Consider the following 18,461-nt stretch of genomic DNA (forward strand, 5'->3'; position numbering starts at 1 on the left):
TCTTACACTTTTAGGTCAATGGACTTTCAGCGCTTCAACCTACAGGTGTTTTAATGTTTAATTTCTATATAGAGGAGAATATGCACAAATCATACATCATCAAGAATCATGAAAACTCCATTGGTAAGCCGCACTGGACTATAAACCACAGGGTTCAAAGTGTGGTTATAGTCTGGAAAATACGATATATTCATTGTGGCTGTGATTTTTTTTCTACTGACAAATACAAACTTTGTTAAACAACAATCTGTAATCACGTTTACAAATCAAGAATCGTGTTTTTGTGCTCCCTGAACTGTGATCTTGGCATTTTATCCACCGTGTTTCACATGTTGATGTAAAATGAACATTTATTGACTTACATAAATAGTCTGTGTTTCAAAAAGTTATTCCCACTGCTCATTTGATTTAATTTCATCTTCCCTCTACACAACCCCCACTTTAAAGGTTAGGCATTAAGGTCTGACAACTGCTGACCTTTCCCACCACATGCATCTATTATGCGGCGGGACTAATCATGCTTTTCTTCGGCATCAGATTGATGTGAGAAGGCAGAAGGATGTGACGTGGACAAATGTCAAGGTCTTGCTGTTTTCACAGTTGGTAGGAGATTTGGCATGGTCCCATACACGTTGGATCAACTCGAAAAAGTTGGAGACTCTATCACTATTATCATGTGAAGCAAGACAATTATTTAGGTACATTTGCATTTTAAAAAACAGTTTGAAAAAATAAGCAAACATGGAAATATATTGATCCGATTATCAATAAATAGTCATTGTAGTTTCTGGCAGTGTTCCCCAATACTTCTTTCAGCCCAAGCACTTATTTTGTCTGTCACTGTATGTCACTAGCATAGATAGATGAACAATGGTACGATATTTGTACTAACTATACATGCACTAACTAAAAAATAATTTCCTGATCTCTCAAGCACATGTACGTATGTGCCAGGAGAAAAGGAGTTGAAAATCACTGGTCAACAGTATCAACTTAAAAACTATATCCTCAACTTTTCCTCATATTGTGTATTCAGTCACAAGGAATAATTCCATGCTACAAGTAGCACCACCACAAGGTTAAGTGAAATCCCAGTTGATAATATGTGCTGGATAGTGAAGTAGAGTGTGACTGAGATGAGTGACAGGTCATGGGCCACTGAGACCAAACTTTCTGACACTTTTTGGCATTTTTCTCTGGAATACCTTGATCACCCCCCGTAATTTACTATTTGGGGCGCACCAATGCAGTACTGGTAATGCTATCTGAGGTGGTGAAATGTATGATTGTGCTAGCTATCATTTATCGTCATCGATGCTCTTTTTCTTAGTATTTTTGTAGTATTTTGAGGCTGACCAATTTTTGGAAAATAATATATTTGTGTTTTTTTATTTCACGACTCAAAAGTGATTATGATTTCATGATTTATCGTCTTTGTCAAAGTCCTTTTTAATGTATTTTTCAGCAAGCAAGCAATTTATTCATCTTTATTACAACAAAGTCAGATATACATTATAGGATATTAAAAGCCCTGTGATTGGCTGGCGACCAGTTCAGGATGTAGCCTGCTGCCCAAAAGACTACTGGGATAGGCTCCAGGACGCCCACGACCTTCATGAGGATAAAGCAGTTCAGAAAATGGATGGATGGACATTAAGATACATGAGACGTAGATAAAAGTCACCTTTTACTTTACATGCGCCGCACACATCAGACAGCTGTGGTGTGTTCATTTTCCACTTTCAGCCCATAAGTAATGAACAGAACCAAGAATTCTTTGACCGTTCCAGATGGATGTATGTATGATGGACGGACGGACAGGTAGCCGGGGTGGGCGAGTGGATCAACGGGTAGAAGGACAGATAGACACATAGATAGATTTTTGTTTGTCTACAAACACATGGAGATGGATGGATAGTTTGCTGGCTAAATAATTTTAAGCGTTTTAATTATTTAATGTTATTTATGTCAAACATAGCTGTACTGTTTGAAAAATTGTTAGCTTCATTTTGGTTTGAGTAATCATTGAAGTGAAAATGGAGAAGAGGTGAATTGCTGTCTGAGCCCTTTGCTGTAAATGCCTCAGTGTAAATTGGTGGCGGTCAGTATGTGACAAGAGGCATCAACTTTGATTTTGAAGCACATGAGAACAGTTCAGTGTGAGTCTGCACCGAACTGGGTGCATTTCTGATCATCTGGGCCAGGAGTGTTTTAGATGCCAACAGATTTCAACTGTTGCATAATGCAAAAGGTTGAACGTTTCCAATTTTACCTCTTTGCAACCCATTTGAATAGTCGTCGTAGCAGTTGGACTGGAGGACTGTACATACAGATTAAACGAAACAACCCACAGGTCCATTTTCATAATTGTGTTTTTGTGCCAAGCCCAACTGCTTGGCTAGCACTCATACGGAGGGCAGGATAGAAGGAGACGAAGCAAAGAGAAATCAATAGCTTCTTCAAGGAGGCGGGGTGTCTTAAAAAAAACTCAGTCTACCTCCCGTGGTTGCACTAAAGCGTCAAAAAAAGGAGACGATGTTGAGTAAGCTTAAAGCACTGTACTTGTGCTACCTTAGAGACGCCGTGTTCTTTTCTCTTTATAGGGGGGCACAAGAGCCAGCCCCATTCCCTCTGGTGCCTGTCCATGCGCACACACACACAATCAGTATAAACCTACATTCATTTTGTACAGCGGACTTTATGATTTGTTTATACTACATTCAATTACCTCCCGGTGTCCCCTTCTGAGCTTGATAAAATTTTATACCGTGGTTGTTATTATTGTCAATGAGGCCACCCTCTCCTCCTATGGCCTTCTTCATTAAGACATCCAAATTTTGAAGCCTGGGGAGGAAGTTACTTGAAGAATCATGGCTCCTTGACATTTAGTACTACAGAGGGGGTCAATAACCAAAGACGTAATACTGCAATATGATTGCTAGCTTTATCTTTTGTTATGGATCAGGTGGCTCCAGTCTTCTTTCTGCTGCAGTGCGTCTGTGGGCCGGTTATCGTGCTCATCTGAACCGTGTCGTCATCCGCCCCCACTTGTTATCTCATGCACAATTCTAATGTCTTCCTACTAGCATTACTGGTTTACCTCCCTCAACTGTCTGCAGCAAAATTATCATATTTATAAGTGAACCAGTCGCATTTTTACAGCCAGAACATTCAACCCTTAGCCACGACTCCAGACGAAAGAACACTGTCAGGATTCCATGCAAACTCGACCATGGGTGACAGTGATCAAGATTACATTTTGTCAATTTTTAACCAGCTGTGATTTTAAATTACCCGATATACTAAAACCTAGGAGCATTAAAGATTTTACTTGTTGATAAATTACTTTTGTCAGCTAAGTTGCCCTGCACCCGGATTTCTTCGGTGTCATTTTAAAAAACATTTTCCGACGGTAAATTCTGATTTAATTTCTTTCATGATCATTTTTCATTATTAGTCATTTGATATTGCTGCACTCCAGTGAGTCTTAATTTAAGTGAAAACCATATTTTGTATTCCATCAGCAATATCCACTGTTATTATTTGTTCAATTCAAGTTTGAAAAAAATGAAATTCTCACTTCAACAAGTAGTTTTAAACACTTTCCTGTGAATAGGTATTGTTTTGTTTACATTACCAATTATGATAACAATTCTGGTATCTTAATCTATCATATTTTTTGTATACTTTATCTTTTCTATATACTTTAAAGTTTTATTTTGAACTGTTGGACCGCTCTAATCTCGTGATACTATGTATAATGACAATAAAAGGCATTCTGAGCCTGATTAAGTATCATAAAAGCTTGACATACAAATTATTTTAAGAATATCTAAGATACATCAACATCAATATCAGTGGTTTATGTGTCTGCATGCATGTCTGTGTCTGTGTGCAAGTCTGTAGGCATGAGGCAGACAAATCAACTGCGTATAGGATAGAGCCTCTATCAGCTACTTGTCAGTGAGCTTGTCATTTAAAGTAAAAATGAACCGTTGAGTTATGCAGGAACAGAATTTGCCTTGCATGCAAGCACGGAAAGGAAAGTTGCAAAAAAATGAGGCAGAGCAATCATCGGCAATAGTTGGTAATCAAACGACTTTTCCCCTAAGTTCATATTGTCATGCTCTGTCTATGCCTTGCAATCAAATGAAGAGAGTAGCCTGATTTTTTTTTCGTCTTCCAGTATTCTTGTATAAATTTTGTGTTAAAAATGCCTGTATTGATTTTACCTCTTTGTTTTTTTTTTGTTTTTTTTTGTGTATACCTACTCCAAACTATTAAAAAACCCGATAAAAATCATTCTTTAAAACTACCCATAGTTTTATAACATAACAAACAATCTTGAAACACTAGTCTTGCATTATAAACCCCACGGATGTTTTTTTTTTTTTTTTTCTTAATGCATCTTGTGGTTAGCCTTCCCATGGCAATGTATATGTATGCACTTAATAGGCATTGATTTTCCAAGGCATTGTTCTTCCAAGGCATTGTTCCTAGTAAATAACAGTGGGTCACCAACCCTTACTGTTTGATTTCCCTTGTCGCCACAACTACCTTGACATGGGGCGTTACCAAATGCCTCGCACCTTACCTTTGCCCCCTCCAGGTCATGCAATGTATGTTGAGACATGTGGTAGACTGCAAGGAGCTGTCAACTGCGCGACAAAGCAAGTAGAAGTACCCCTGTGTGCAGGGCTGATTGTTTTCCAGTCTGCATGCTGTATTCCCCTGATACCTGTGCCATCCTGCTCAAATGTTGACGGATTTATTTTGCATACATTGTATGTATGTGCATGTGTCTTGTTTAATTCTATTTTGTTGGTGCCAATGTCTGAATAAGCATCCAAAGAGAGCTCATGTTTATTTAAATCTCAAAACAACTGCACTGAGAACGTCCATGAAAATCTAAACATGGCGTAATGGCATGATAGGACTATGTTACTTGAGCAATGCTGTCGAATTTTTATTACTATTATTATTTTATATACCACAAGGAGAACCTGGGGATCTTAATGGATTTAATTAGTTAGCAGCGGGTCCTTTTTAGGTTCACATTCAAATTTTATTTGGAACGATCTGGGGACCAATGACCAAAAATAGTACGGTATGTCTTTCTTCAATGTTGATGAAGCTATGAGCTTCCCCTACTGACATCATTTCAAAATAATTCAAAAGGTGTTCAACAGTTTGCAAGTCAATTTCTTTTTCGTGTGCACAATTTGATGGCTATGGAAAAAGCCTTCACCAAATTATAACTTTTCGTCTTGGATCAGATTTTTTTCGTGTATTGTCACTTGAATGAGCGGCTCAATCTGTGTGAAGTAGGTATGTGGCGAGTGTGCATTCATCTTGTTTAGGCAGGCGGGCTCCTTTATTTGAATGATAGGCTATGAAGAGTCTATGGGAATAGTTAGGCAGCTAATGAGCACTGAAGAATCTGTTCAGCTGTATGGTCAATGAAGTCAATCTCGGCAGTGTATTAACGTTCTGACATTAGTCTGTCGCCTTTTCACTCACTCGTAATGCACATCAACAAACGAATCATGTCAGGAAACTTCAGCCTCGGAGGGACCGCTCCCCATCTTTCTAGCTGGTTTAGCTATAGAATCCAACTGGTGTATATGATAAGATAATATGTGATATGATATGATATGATATGATATATGATATGATATGATAAGCATCTCCAGTACTCAAAAAAGCCTGAATTTAACACATAGCCTTTTAAATGTTGCATCCGTCAGATTGGAGAAACTAGAAATGGATCATGTTTCACTTGTCAGTCTAAAGGAGTACCACAGAGAGTACTTTTAATCACATTTGCCTTGAGGAAACATTTTGCCCTTTCTCATTTATACTCAGTGTTTTTAATTTTGCATCTCAAGTGTCCCTGGACAATCAATGCTGGCACTGCTGCTACATGCTGGGAAATGTACAATTTCTGAAAGCAAAGCTTAGACGCTTTTGGGTGTGTGCAAGATGATTAGATCCTCACTGATCGTGTTGATGTGTCAGGCCTCAGGAGGTGTGAATAATCAATTAAGTTAACGCTTCTATGCTTCATGCCTGAATCAGGTGATCACGAAATATATTTCAGAAATACGTCTTGTACAAAATGGGGCTACTGGGCTATCAATTCTAACATTCATTCATTCAAACTCATGAGGGCAGCAGTTTACTCTGTATGAGTATGTAGCCGTCCACCTCCATCGTATCGACAACTGAAAGTAAGTTCAACTTGTCAGGCTTCAATGCTGCTAGCTAAGGCAAACAATACTCAGGGCAGATCTGCAAACCTTTTGGATTTGATGGTGTGTTTTGCCCCTTTGCAACCAGACTGCAAATGAATGTTTTTCCTACAGAGACAATTCGAGTTACCCCAGTGATTTAAAACTTCACTGGTTACTCTTTTTTCACAAGTCAAGGAGTGTTTTCCATAACCCCTTTGAATAGCGGACATTTTTATGAGGTTTATAGATAAAAACAGAAACCTTCAGTTTGTGGATTTTAATATCTTTTTCTCTCTCTAATGTTCAAAAAAGCTCAATGATTCATCCACAGACCTTTGATCCACATGGAGGCTGCCACTTAGTACAGTAGAATGGAAATAAAGGCCGACAGCTCAAACATTGTTTGATTTATTACCCACCTTCCTGTGCTCTTTGACGCAACCATTTCAATCAATTTCCAGTTACTCTGCTCCATTTAGGTGATTTAGATAGCATGGCAAAAGAATGCCCATCCTTTCAAATGCAGTGGAGGCCTTCATCAAATTAGAATTGAAGAGATTATTCAAGGCCGAGCGAAATGACAAAATCAATAGTTCAACACTAAAATGAAGAATGGGCATTCGGAGGGGATCACTCCCTTGACTGCCCCTTCTTCATCCATCTCACCTTCTCAACTGCTTTGAGCCCCTAACACAGGAATAAACAACAAACAAATAATCACAAACCAAAAGCACTTTCTTAGTTAATTGCAATTAGAAGTTTGGCTGATATTGCACCTTTGGACCTTTTCCAGCTCTGTGTGTTGGGTAAGAGGCTGACTGTGGGAGAGGGTCTATTGGGCTTCTTTCCAGCCTCCACAAAGCTCTTTGCCTCTCACACTCATATGGAACTGTGTAGAAAAAAAAGTGCAGGGATGACACTAGGTCGTATGGCAATGAGATTGTGAATCTGACAAATGCTTAAAATATGATGCACCTTTTGCATTTTCTGACTCCTCACAGTGCAGCAATGGGAACTATTTGACTTTTTTTTTCTGTGCAAGAAAATATATGCCCAAATGCAAAACATCCCGTTAAATTGCTTTTCTTCAATGTATTTAACCATTCACATTCGTGTGAAAAGTGAAGCCTTCCTTCGTCTCTCTTCCTCACCCCCCCCCACACACACACACTTTAAACACATCCGCACGCGCGCGCATAAAAGGACGGCAATCCATCAATGCGCTCATTGCTGTCATGAGGAAAGAGACAGAGCTCTAAGCCAGAGTCGTCTAACACAAATTTGATTTCGTTCAATTTGCCTCAAACGGCGACATGTGAGCACTAGCAGCGCTAATATGGACTGGCACCTCTGCTGCTAACAGCGGTGTTTGGCTCTCTTTCAAACACTGGCCACATTGGCACCTCGGGTTTTGGTTGCATTATACAGTTGTGTGTGATGAAAGTGAACAAAGACTGATACTGTGTCGTTATATATTGACTTTGCTTGCTCATAATGAATATGCAAACGATGTAAAAGTTTATTATTGCAGGTTTTAAACTCTGCTTTATGCTACAAACAACAAAATATCACATAATGCAGAGGGAAATGGGTATCACCCTGCCTGACCTGCAGTTAAATGGACTGCAATGAGCTGCGTCTGGAATTCAAATTTTCCCAGCCATAAAGTGCCTTGTTACACCACCAAGTGATTCCAATGCCTCAACAGTGGTCATACATCACAAGCGCGTTAGATATGTCAGCTTATCAAGCTCACAATTCTTTATCAGCGTTTGTGAAATTGATGATTTGAACTTGAAATACATCATATTATCTTGCTAGAACTGAAGGCTTTCCTCCATCTGGCCCACGTCTCCCAGCTTTTCCTGTACTTGATGACTGTTGGCATACTGTATGCTTCCCGTGGTAATGCTATTGACATTTATCTGTGCATGTCATGTAGATATTACTTTAGTGGGACTCAGCATTTGTTACGTCCATTTTCCTTGCACAGTATGACACTACCCCCTGTCCTCAGACTACAAAACAGAATAATGAACAAACTGAGCTTGTGCCATATTGAATTACCTTTGGTAGTCTGCACATCAAGAACAAAGGCAGAACAAATTTACAAAGCTAATTGAAATATCACAAGGCAGCACAGTGTGGAAGGTGTTCTGGGTTCAAATCTTGACTCAGACCTTCAAATGTGTGGAATGTGCAGATCCCCCCTCCCTTGCAATTCTTCCTCACAAATTACAAAAACATTGTGGGTTAAGTGATGACTACTAAATTGTTCATTTGTGTGATTGTGCGAGTTGCCATTTTATGCAATGCGACTGCCTGGCAAGGAGAACCCCGAGCAAACGCGCGGACGGATGAAATATCACTGATGTCTTTTTCTGTTTTGTTTGTCTTTCATTATTCAGGTGGCCAACTTGGCTTGCTCCATCTCTAATAATGAAGAGGGTGTCAAGCTGGTTCGAATGGCTGCAACCCAAATTGATAGCCTTTGCCCACAGGTGAGTTCTTTCACCGTGTTGTAAAATATTCGCACAAGCCCAGTGTTGAGTGCTTATGTCTAAAAGGCATTTAAAAGCATACCTTTTTTTTAACAAATAGAATGGAGCTGAGACTTAAAGAATCTAGGTTGGCAGAATGGTGGAGCCATCCATCAATAACGCGTAGGAGGATTTTATAGTGCTGTTTCTCAGGATGTAAGCACCGGTGGAAGTTAAAATCAATACATTGTTTCCAGGGTTAACAGTGGGCCTTTTTCAGAAAGGACCCAACTTTGTGAGAAATAAATAAGAAAATGAGGTTTGAAAATCACATTGACTGTCTGATGCACAAAATGTATCTTAATGTACAAGAGAAAAACTACACATTTAACTTTGGAAATACTAAACCATACATTGAACTTTGTGACTGAAGATCAATGCGAAATCATTCATGTGAAATCAAAATGAATGCGAGATCAAGAAAAACTGATTTGTGCATTTTTTGAAAAGGCATTCATAATGACTCCCAGTGATGTATAGATTGTGGAAATTGAGTAAATATTTGATGTATGTATGTCAATTTAAATATCCAGGAATTCAGTAGCTGGAGCCTGAAGAATATCACAAGTCAAAGTTGGTGAGGTTTAGCGACACGCACTCGCGCATCAGAAATAATTGAAATTAAATCGACACTGTCTATTTCCCAAAAAATCACATTTACGTATAATCCTACATTTTCCATGCGGATATCCTACTAGGAACTATGCAGACCAGACATTCTTATGCAGGCACATTTTTGTCTGATTTTGGACTTTTCGAAAACTTTGGTGACTCCACCGTATTTGTGTCAAAATGCTGTTCACCATTGGGTGGTTGCGAAAGTGCTTGAAAATTCCAAGACTTGCGGTGTGTACATGAGCAAAGCATTTTAGAGTTCGAGGAGGACAGTAGTCCTCTTGGCCTGGACTTTAACACCCATCTGTTGGGAATAATCCTTGCTGGCAACAAATTAAAATACTCAAAAGAAGAAGATAAAATTAAGAATTGTACATTGTTTTACTTAATAGACTGAGAGCCAATGAAATGCAACAGCTTCTCTATCTTGACAGGTTATCAACGCTGCTCTCACTTTGGCTGCCAGACCCCAGAGTAAAGTAGCCCAGGACAATATGGATGTTTTCAAGGACCAGTGGGAGAAGCAAGTCCGCATCTTGACTGAAGCCGTGGATGATATCACTTCTGTGGATGACTTCCTGTCTGTGTCAGGTATAAACCTGTTTAGTGTGGTCACACAAGAGTCATTCGGTTCCGCTGAGTGTTATTTCCTCCTCTCTCAAGAAAACCACATCCTTGAGGACGTAAACAAATGCGTCATAGCACTTCAAGAGGGCGATGTGGACACTCTGGACCGGACTGCGGGAGCTATCAGGGGCCGAGCTGCGCGAGTTGTGCACATTATAAATGCAGAGATGGAGAACTATGAACCAGGCGTCTACACTGAGCGTGTGCTGGAGTCCATCAAGCTCCTGTCTGAAACTGGTTAGTACATTACAAATGCACTCGTGTATAATATAAAGTTGTGTTTTTATCTTGGGGTAAAACAGTTTTGGCACAGGTGGTCTTACTTTTTATTATTGTCTTTTTATTATTCATCTCGTCTTTTTTTTCCCGATTTCAACAGGGACATTATAAATTCCATAGCAACAACATAAAATACTTTGCACATGTTGCCAAGCAGTGTTCATGGAGGTCAATCATACAGGCTTTATGTGGATTTTTTTTTTTTAAATGGCACTGCCAAACGCCCATTAAGCTGTTTGAAAAAAAAAGAACATCTTCCAAAAACCACGGAAGCACTAAAATTCCAGATATAAAAAATGGTACAGTTTTGAGTTCAACTAAATATTTCTGAAAAAATATGGCCACTCGTACAAATGCCAATCAAATAAGTGTAATTGCACTTTAGTATGTTTTGTCATTTAGTTTAATTATGCAATGATTAGCTTTAGTTTACTCAGGAATATGATAATGTTACATTTAAAAATTGTCTGAACAGGTAAACCTTTATTAAAGTTTGAGCCATGAACAAATTAATTCACTTAACATCATCAGTAAAATGAAAATCATAATATTAAAAACAACATCATCACTAAACAGATTATGTTCAAGGTTATGTTGAAAGTACTACAGTGCTTTAAAAAAAAAAAAGACAAGTTCTCGTTACACACCGCTCCGAAAGCAGAACTGCCACTGCTCATATTAGAAATGTCGATGCAAAGACTTTGGCAAATTGTGCATTTGTCAGTCTCCCCGTAACCTCAGTAAACACAAAACAGTCCTACATATATATATATATATATATATACATATATACGTATATGTTCAAGTCACATCACAATCTCTGTTTTATTTTTTTTAAATGAGCCCTCAGCCCTCTATTTATTTATATTCTTGATTGACAGCCTCTTCCTCCTCATCCACTTTCATCCCTCTCATTATTGCCCATTTACAGCGTTGCTATATCTATTGTTTCCCTTGTTGCATCCATATGCCCTGATAATTGGTAAGACAAAAATGTATTCTTGCAGCTATCTGATAAATTGCAAACAGCATCAGGTGAATCACGTGCTCACACAGATACCTGGCGCTGACAACCCCCCATAATAGACCTCCCGCAGCACTACTTATATGCTGTCATAGGCACATTCTCTTCTATTATTGCATGATTCTCTTCATTTGATTGAGGTATTTAATTGATAAAGTACAGTGGACACTTAAGGTTAATTTCATCTGACTATAACCTTGTCTCACATTAGGACTATAAAATTCTGCTGCTGTTCCATTAATCCTCTATGAAGTACCAAGCTTGAGTTAGCAGCAACCCACACTCTATATTGTGTTCTGTGTGAATTTTCTTTGAGGTGAGTTTATCATCAGTGCGCCATGCACTGTATTCCTCGGAGCTTTGACTGAAAAATGTGCTTCGATCCCCATGATATTGATTCTTGAAGTTGTTCAACACACTGTCGTTTAGTACATGGCGTTATGGCCGAGTGACGGTAAAAGTCACAATAAAAGATTCTTGATTTTTTTTTTTTCTGTTGTTTTCATAGCTGCACTCCACGACGATAAAATACCGTATAACTACTCCAAGTCTTGTTTGCATTATCATCCTGCAAATCTTTGGTTCGAGGAATTTAAGTCCATGAGTCTTATGAATTGCTTGGCAGGGAAATTGTAAACACGATTGTACCATGTTGGTTTTGGGATTTAAAAAAATACTTTTCGCTTGCCAGTCTAAGTTTGGTGGTTCTTTGAGGGTGACAATGCACAATTGATCTGGACCATGAAGCACTCATTGATCCTTCTGAACTTTTGCTTCCCTTGCTCCCTCAAAGACCTGAAGTCTATGGATTTGATCACAGTCAAGGGGAAATCTATAGCTGAGGGAAAGATGATTCAATGTAGCTGAACAAAGGCAAAGGATGCAGGACCACACACTTTTAGAGGGTACCAAGTCCAATTAACTCGAGTCTTCCAGAAAATCAATAGCTGTCACCAATGATTTCACTAAGTGTTTCGAGCTTTTTGTGGAATTCATTGATGTGATGTCCTCCCCAACCCCCCTATCTTTGTGATGTGCATGCTTCAAACATCTACTCCAGACCATCTAGTGTGTACGCTGTGGACAAAAGCATAAAAACATATTTCTTGATTTATTAGACAATCGTCATTAAACCTGTGTCTTAATTATTTCCCTTTAAGACATTCTGGATAATTATATGCCTCCAACTTTGAGGAAAAAGTTTGAGGAAACAGGAACAACAACAAGCCCTGATCCCAATCCCATCCAGCTCGGCCTTTGGTTAGGTCCAATGTCATTGACCTCTGACCTCACAAGTTCCCCTCTAAATGAATCAACAAACATTCCCACAGACAGACTACCTAGAATAGCTCTCAGGAGACTTTTGCCACGGCCTAGCAGTCCTGTCCATGTCCTTCAATAACCTATAACATTAAAATCTAGACTATTCCATGACCTGCATTGGCTGGTCACTGCCCTATTAGGCCCCAATGCAAGTGGACCATATTGTGAAAAAGTTCTAATGAGCTCTTGTATGTTCAGTTTTATCGTGCTTACACGTCCCGCCGCTCCAGATGGGAATTGTTTGTGGATGTTATGCTTCACAAATAACCTTTTTTGCTATTTAACGGACTTCCCTTTCTCAGCCTACGTGTATTTAGCCACATGTTTGTGGCTGCTTGTCATTTAATTTTGTTTGCTTACATCCATGACTACTTCTCCATCTTTGTGGCAAGGGCCACATCAACACCAGGACACTTATCACAACTGCCTGACCTCTGAACCTGTCTCAATTTGCCCATCCTTCCCTCTCGTATATTGAGTGTGATCAGATTAATGGGCCGGCCAAATACTGGCAGCCAAGGCACACAACTCTTGTGTGTAAAGCTGAGCCATAGATTCCTGACAGACAATCTACACATCGGCCCCAGGATTGAATCGTGTCCTTGAGAGGAGGAGAAATCAATAGCGTAATGGGAAAGTGGTTATGGTCAAACTCTTCCTCCCCTAGCCTCTTCCTCCTTTCTTCTTACAAGACACTTTTCTGCAACTACTGTAACTCCCCATGTTTAAACTAATCCCCTCTGCAAAAAGAGGGTGGCACATTTTAAAGTCAATCATTAATGTGGTGCCTGGAGAGGGTAGATTAAAAAACTGATATATGGCCTAACTTAGTGTGCCATTTCAAGAGGTGGGGTAGCATTACTCCTAGTTATTACATTGGGCCATGTTAAATGGGATTTAGTCAGGATTTTATCGTGAGTAATAACATCTCACAGTGGCACACACGTCATGCATGTACGTTTTGGGATTTTCGCAACAGAAGGAAAATCATTACACCAGGTCTGTTAGCTGAAAATGTGCAAAATAGTTCTTCTCTTTTCAAGATAAAAACAAAAAACAAGGCTTTGCAGAATATATTTCTAGGTGATGTTTTTGGAATATACTTTATAAATGATTGAATTCAGTGGTAAGTTGTTTGTCAAGCCATGTTACAAGAATTGGTTGTCCTCAATCGACCCGTGCACCTTTTTATGATCATATTACTGAGCTGGATTCAGTCTCTCTTCAAATTCATGCTTGTTTTTCTATTTCTAGGGAAAGTTGTTTTTGTCGAAATGGAAAATAATCACACAACTTGATTGTATCTGAGAGGCCTCTTAATCAGCACCAGGTTTATAGTGAGTGCTTTAATGGGGCAAATGTGTTTCGTAATGTGACATGTTCTTGTTCAAATATCTGAATGTCATATTTCTTTTTAGTGCAGGAAGTTTCATAAGTAGGGACATGTGAAATAATAATACAAAATTAGGCATTGAATACATTATGCCAGCACAGTGAATTAGTGGTTAACACGCCTGCCTCAGACAGGACTTTCGAGTTTGAAAGTCTATTAATTATTCTCTGTGTGAGGGTTTTCAGCTTCATCCTGAACTTGAAGTTACTCCAGCTTCCTCTCATGTTCCAAAAACATACATGTTAGGTTAATTGAATGCAAGTGGGTTGTTTGAGCTATTGACCAGTCCGGAGTTTTAACTCACCTCCCAATCAGTTAAAATAAGCTCCAGTTCCCTAAGTGGACTGAAGACAACAATATTGAATATGGATGCATTAAAATTGTTGTTGGCCAGATTTTAAAAATATTATTTGTTCTGTACTGTATTTTGTTTCAATTGGGTTTATTTTTGCTTCTTTGTTGTGGTGGTCTTCATAGTGTTGTTCACTTCATAAACCTGTTAGTGACTAATAAGCATTGTTCGGATTTAACAATATAAATTCAAGAGACTCCATATGCACCAAGTGATATAGGAAAGAAATTGCTTTGCACTCAGGACTTAGGTGTATATGATTAGTTTTGTAGTTCACTAGCAAAACTGTGTTCGTGTAGAATTCAGGATTAGAAAAGAAAAAAAAAAGTGCTATTTAGAGCTTGTTAATCACCTCACAGAGGCACGCTATCCCTGCACTTGGGGTTCTTCATTGTTCTTGCATAACTTCCTCCTTTAAACTATGCCTAAGCCTGGAGGGTGAAAAAAAAACATTCCTACATGGTCACATTTAATTCCCTTCATCATTTCTCAACCGGAATGAGTGAAATTGCTCCTTACCATCAGCAACCTCTCTCATTAAGAGCTTGCAGAACATTTAAATATTTCTATTTGAAATGCCTTCCCAGCAATTCTCAAAAGCCTATTTTACACTGCTCCACTAAGTGGATTAAACTAAATTAAAAATGAAGAAAGTGAGAGATTTTTTGTTGTGCCTTTCACATTTGTTGGAACATAGCTTCTCACCAAAAGAGGCATGCCTCAGATATGTACACCTGTAATGCCTGCTGACTGATTCAGTTTATTCATCCTCGGCCGAGAAGAAATAAGTAAGTATGAATACAATTGACGGTTTGCAGGCTCACTGTTTGAGCCAGCAGTCTTTTTTGTTGTTAACTCTTTTATAACCGTATTAAAACTGCTATTGTTTCGCGCATATCTTACGAAACCCTCTTCTGTTATCTCTTAATAGAAGAAAAATGTGTACAAAAACACCACTTTACAAAGTACCTGATTCAAGAAAACAATGAACTCAGACCTGGAAAATCATTAGAGAAAAGAAAGCAACATCTTTATTATCTATTGATATATTATCATTGAGAAACTATGACATTACTTTGTGCAGTTGAGTTTATACCCAGTGCTGTATGTCGTAATCAGTCGATGTGATGAGTGGAGTGACATATAATACAATTGCCCAGGTGGATACAAATTGTGGGAAACGTGTACTTTTCTTTTGTATGACAGCAACCAGTGCTCTCTGGCTTTATAATTTGTAATTTCAGTACAATTCAACTGAACACATATCAAGCCTCAATCACCAGTTTTCTATAGGAAAATTGGACTTTTTTTTGCACTGCTCGGCTTATGTTCCACTCACAATTTTTTCCTCCTCAGGCCTTGTGGTTTGACAGGCTAAGTGGGCTTGTTATCTTCCTTTCACTAAATAACACATGAGCCATGTGAGTGTGCCACACAAACAGGAAACTCAAAACATACCTGCAACTGACAATAATTCAGTGGTAAAATAAGAGTTATTTGTCCCAATGGCATCAATTTCTACCCAAGATTTAATTTTGCACAGTGTGATACTGTCATATTGTTAAGAAAATGGAAAAACAAATTGTCGTTTGTTTTGGTTTTTCTCAGAGGGGGTGCACGCTTCTGATGAAAATAGAGAGACTGCTGAATAAAAAAAATGATCAAAAGCCTTTTAAATATGACTTTATTTGAACTGGTTATTTTGATTGCATTCTTAGATCTCACCAAGCTTTCAAACAAATCGTGCGTATAAGACATAGAGTCTTGAGTCCAAATGTTAAGAAGGCAGGTCAGTGGTTTCTGACCGCCAGGATGCTATTTCAAATTTCTCATTGGAAGTTGCATAATGCCAGTTTTCTCTTGTTTGTTATGGCTATTTTTAATGCAGTTGTACAGCGCCTCCATATTTCAGTGTCTATAAATATTCACCTGAAGAAAATTCATGATGCCATTACTTAAATCTGCGGCTCTTATGGAATGCAAAACAACCTTTTACACTTGGTAAATGAAGTATCAAGTTACTCCTTTCTGCAAAGATTCTAAATCTTTTCTTTTTCCACTTTTTTCCTAAAGTCATGCCTCGTTTTGCTGAACAAGTGGAGGTAGCGATCGAGGCGCTGAGTACAAACCCGCCACAGGCCTTTGAGGAGAATGAATTCATCGATGCATCGCGTTTAGTCTACGATGGTGTCCGAGACATCAGGAAAGCTGTCCTCATGATAAGGGTATGTCACTTTTCCTTTCTAGAACATTTTGTAATATCATATTATTTTATTAATCCTCAGCATGGTCATTATACTCCCATATAGTAAGTAACAATACTGTTTAAAACTTACCGGTCAACCTTAGCTTTGTTGTTGTCTTTTTTCAGACATGTCATTTTTATATCTTTGAACAACACATAGTAAGAGTGTGAAAAAAAAAGTACATTTGGATAAAGCTGATGATAGAAAATAGAAATTGAATGAAAGCCTTCCTCCAGTATGGTATTGTCATTTAGTTATCCCGTACTTTATGAACCGGTATGTAGTCTAGTCAGAAGGGAGAACAATTTTTAACAGTTTAGTCTTGACAGTGTTCTGTGATCCACTGCATTCCTTAATTATAGTTACGCCAAAGGACAATTACTAATGCTAATATTCTTATATCATTAATTATTAATGTACCAAATTGGTAGGGTTTAAGTAATTGTTTCTACTCGTGTGGACTACAGAAAATCCAATATGGATTCAAATGTGTGCACCCATTTGTTTTTATAATAACTTATTAAAATCCCCAAAAGACTATGTTAATCTTGTCCATGATCAATACAAACTTCTGAAAATTACACTTTTGTTGTTTTAGCATTGCAAAAACAACAGGCAGGTGATTGCACAGGACTGTATTTGGTATAAATCTACTGTTTTCAACCTGCACTATTTACGAGACAGTAATATGTCTCTTTCAATCTAATAGATGATTTTGTAATGATTAATAATAAGCTTTTCTTTCCAAAACAGATTTCTGTTCCATCTAAATCAATACAGTATGACATGCTGTTCACAACTCTTATGAACTCATTTAGTGGAAACGGCATATATTTATGAATACAGTTGTATTTCTTGGCATCATATTGTCTCCTGGGTCGGGATGAATAGCATTTCAGCCCTGACAAATATTGCATTAATAGATCTCATCTCGGAGACGTCACATCCGCGCAATAAATGTTGCAGGTCATTTAACTGTGCGTCACAATAAGAAGGATGAATAACAACATGATCTTAGCAGCTCTACTAGCTGGCACTCTGAAATGAAACTATCTGCATTCTGTACCCGAGCTGGCCCTTCTCTAGTCACCGTGTAATTCATTTATTCAACTTTATGCAGGCTGGAAGCTTTCCCGGTGCAGCTCATGAAAAAAAATCTAATTATGGAAAATAATTTGATGCTGGTAAATAATGTAAAACAGGCGGCTTTGAACTTCTGTGAACCAGCTGGATTCATAATCCCGTCCATGTTTAAATTCCTCCTACAAGGAAACAACTGACTATCATATCGGTAAAAATGCATATGACAACTGTAATGCTTTATGAACGCATATTGTTATAGGCCTTATTTTGCTCCCACTTAAGCTGAGAAAAAGCTGCTTGGGATTTTTTTTTTTTTTTACTGCAGAGATCTTATGAGCTGCCATTAGATTAAGAAACCAATTTGCCACAGTATTTAGAACTCTGAGGTAGGCATTGAGAAGAGAATGAAAAGTATAATGAAAGTTCTAAAAAACATAAGTCTGTCTTTCACTCTGTCGGTGCACATGCATATAAGTGAAAAGCAGAAAAATATGAATACATTAAATGTAAAGCTGTATGGAGTGTTTACACTGTTTCCCGTGGATATTACCATTTGCCTTGTCTGTTCAATCAATGAGATAAATCACTCAATTAAATATCCATTAAGGCATGCCGTCAAGAAACAGTGAGACCGCCTGCCGCGCCGCAAAAAATAAAGAATTGCTGAATATTTACAGTTCACTTAACCCACCACCCAAACCCTGTTTAGTGCAACATTATCATAATTGCTTTAAAAATTGTCCATA

General features: G+C 38.3%; 1 protein-coding gene across 2 annotated transcripts in view; it reads left to right on the plus strand.

Moving 5' to 3' along the window:
• The window catches only part of ctnna2 (catenin (cadherin-associated protein), alpha 2), a 190,208-nt gene that overhangs the window by 151,307 nt on the left and 20,440 nt on the right, over nt 1-18,461 (plus strand). For both annotated transcript variants that reach the window (XM_049719420.2, XM_049719419.1), the window contains exons 10-13: nt 8,642-8,734; nt 9,823-9,979; nt 10,052-10,252; nt 16,460-16,611. In XM_049719420.2, the coding sequence (XP_049575377.1) occupies nt 8,642-8,734; nt 9,823-9,979; nt 10,052-10,252; nt 16,460-16,611 (603 nt within the window). The remainder of the gene's footprint in view (nt 1-8,641; nt 8,735-9,822; nt 9,980-10,051; nt 10,253-16,459; nt 16,612-18,461) is intronic.

Source organism: Syngnathus scovelli, chromosome 5 (genome assembly GCF_024217435.2).
Source record: "Syngnathus scovelli strain Florida chromosome 5, RoL_Ssco_1.2, whole genome shotgun sequence".
Classification (NCBI taxonomy): domain Eukaryota; kingdom Metazoa; phylum Chordata; class Actinopteri; order Syngnathiformes; family Syngnathidae; genus Syngnathus; species Syngnathus scovelli.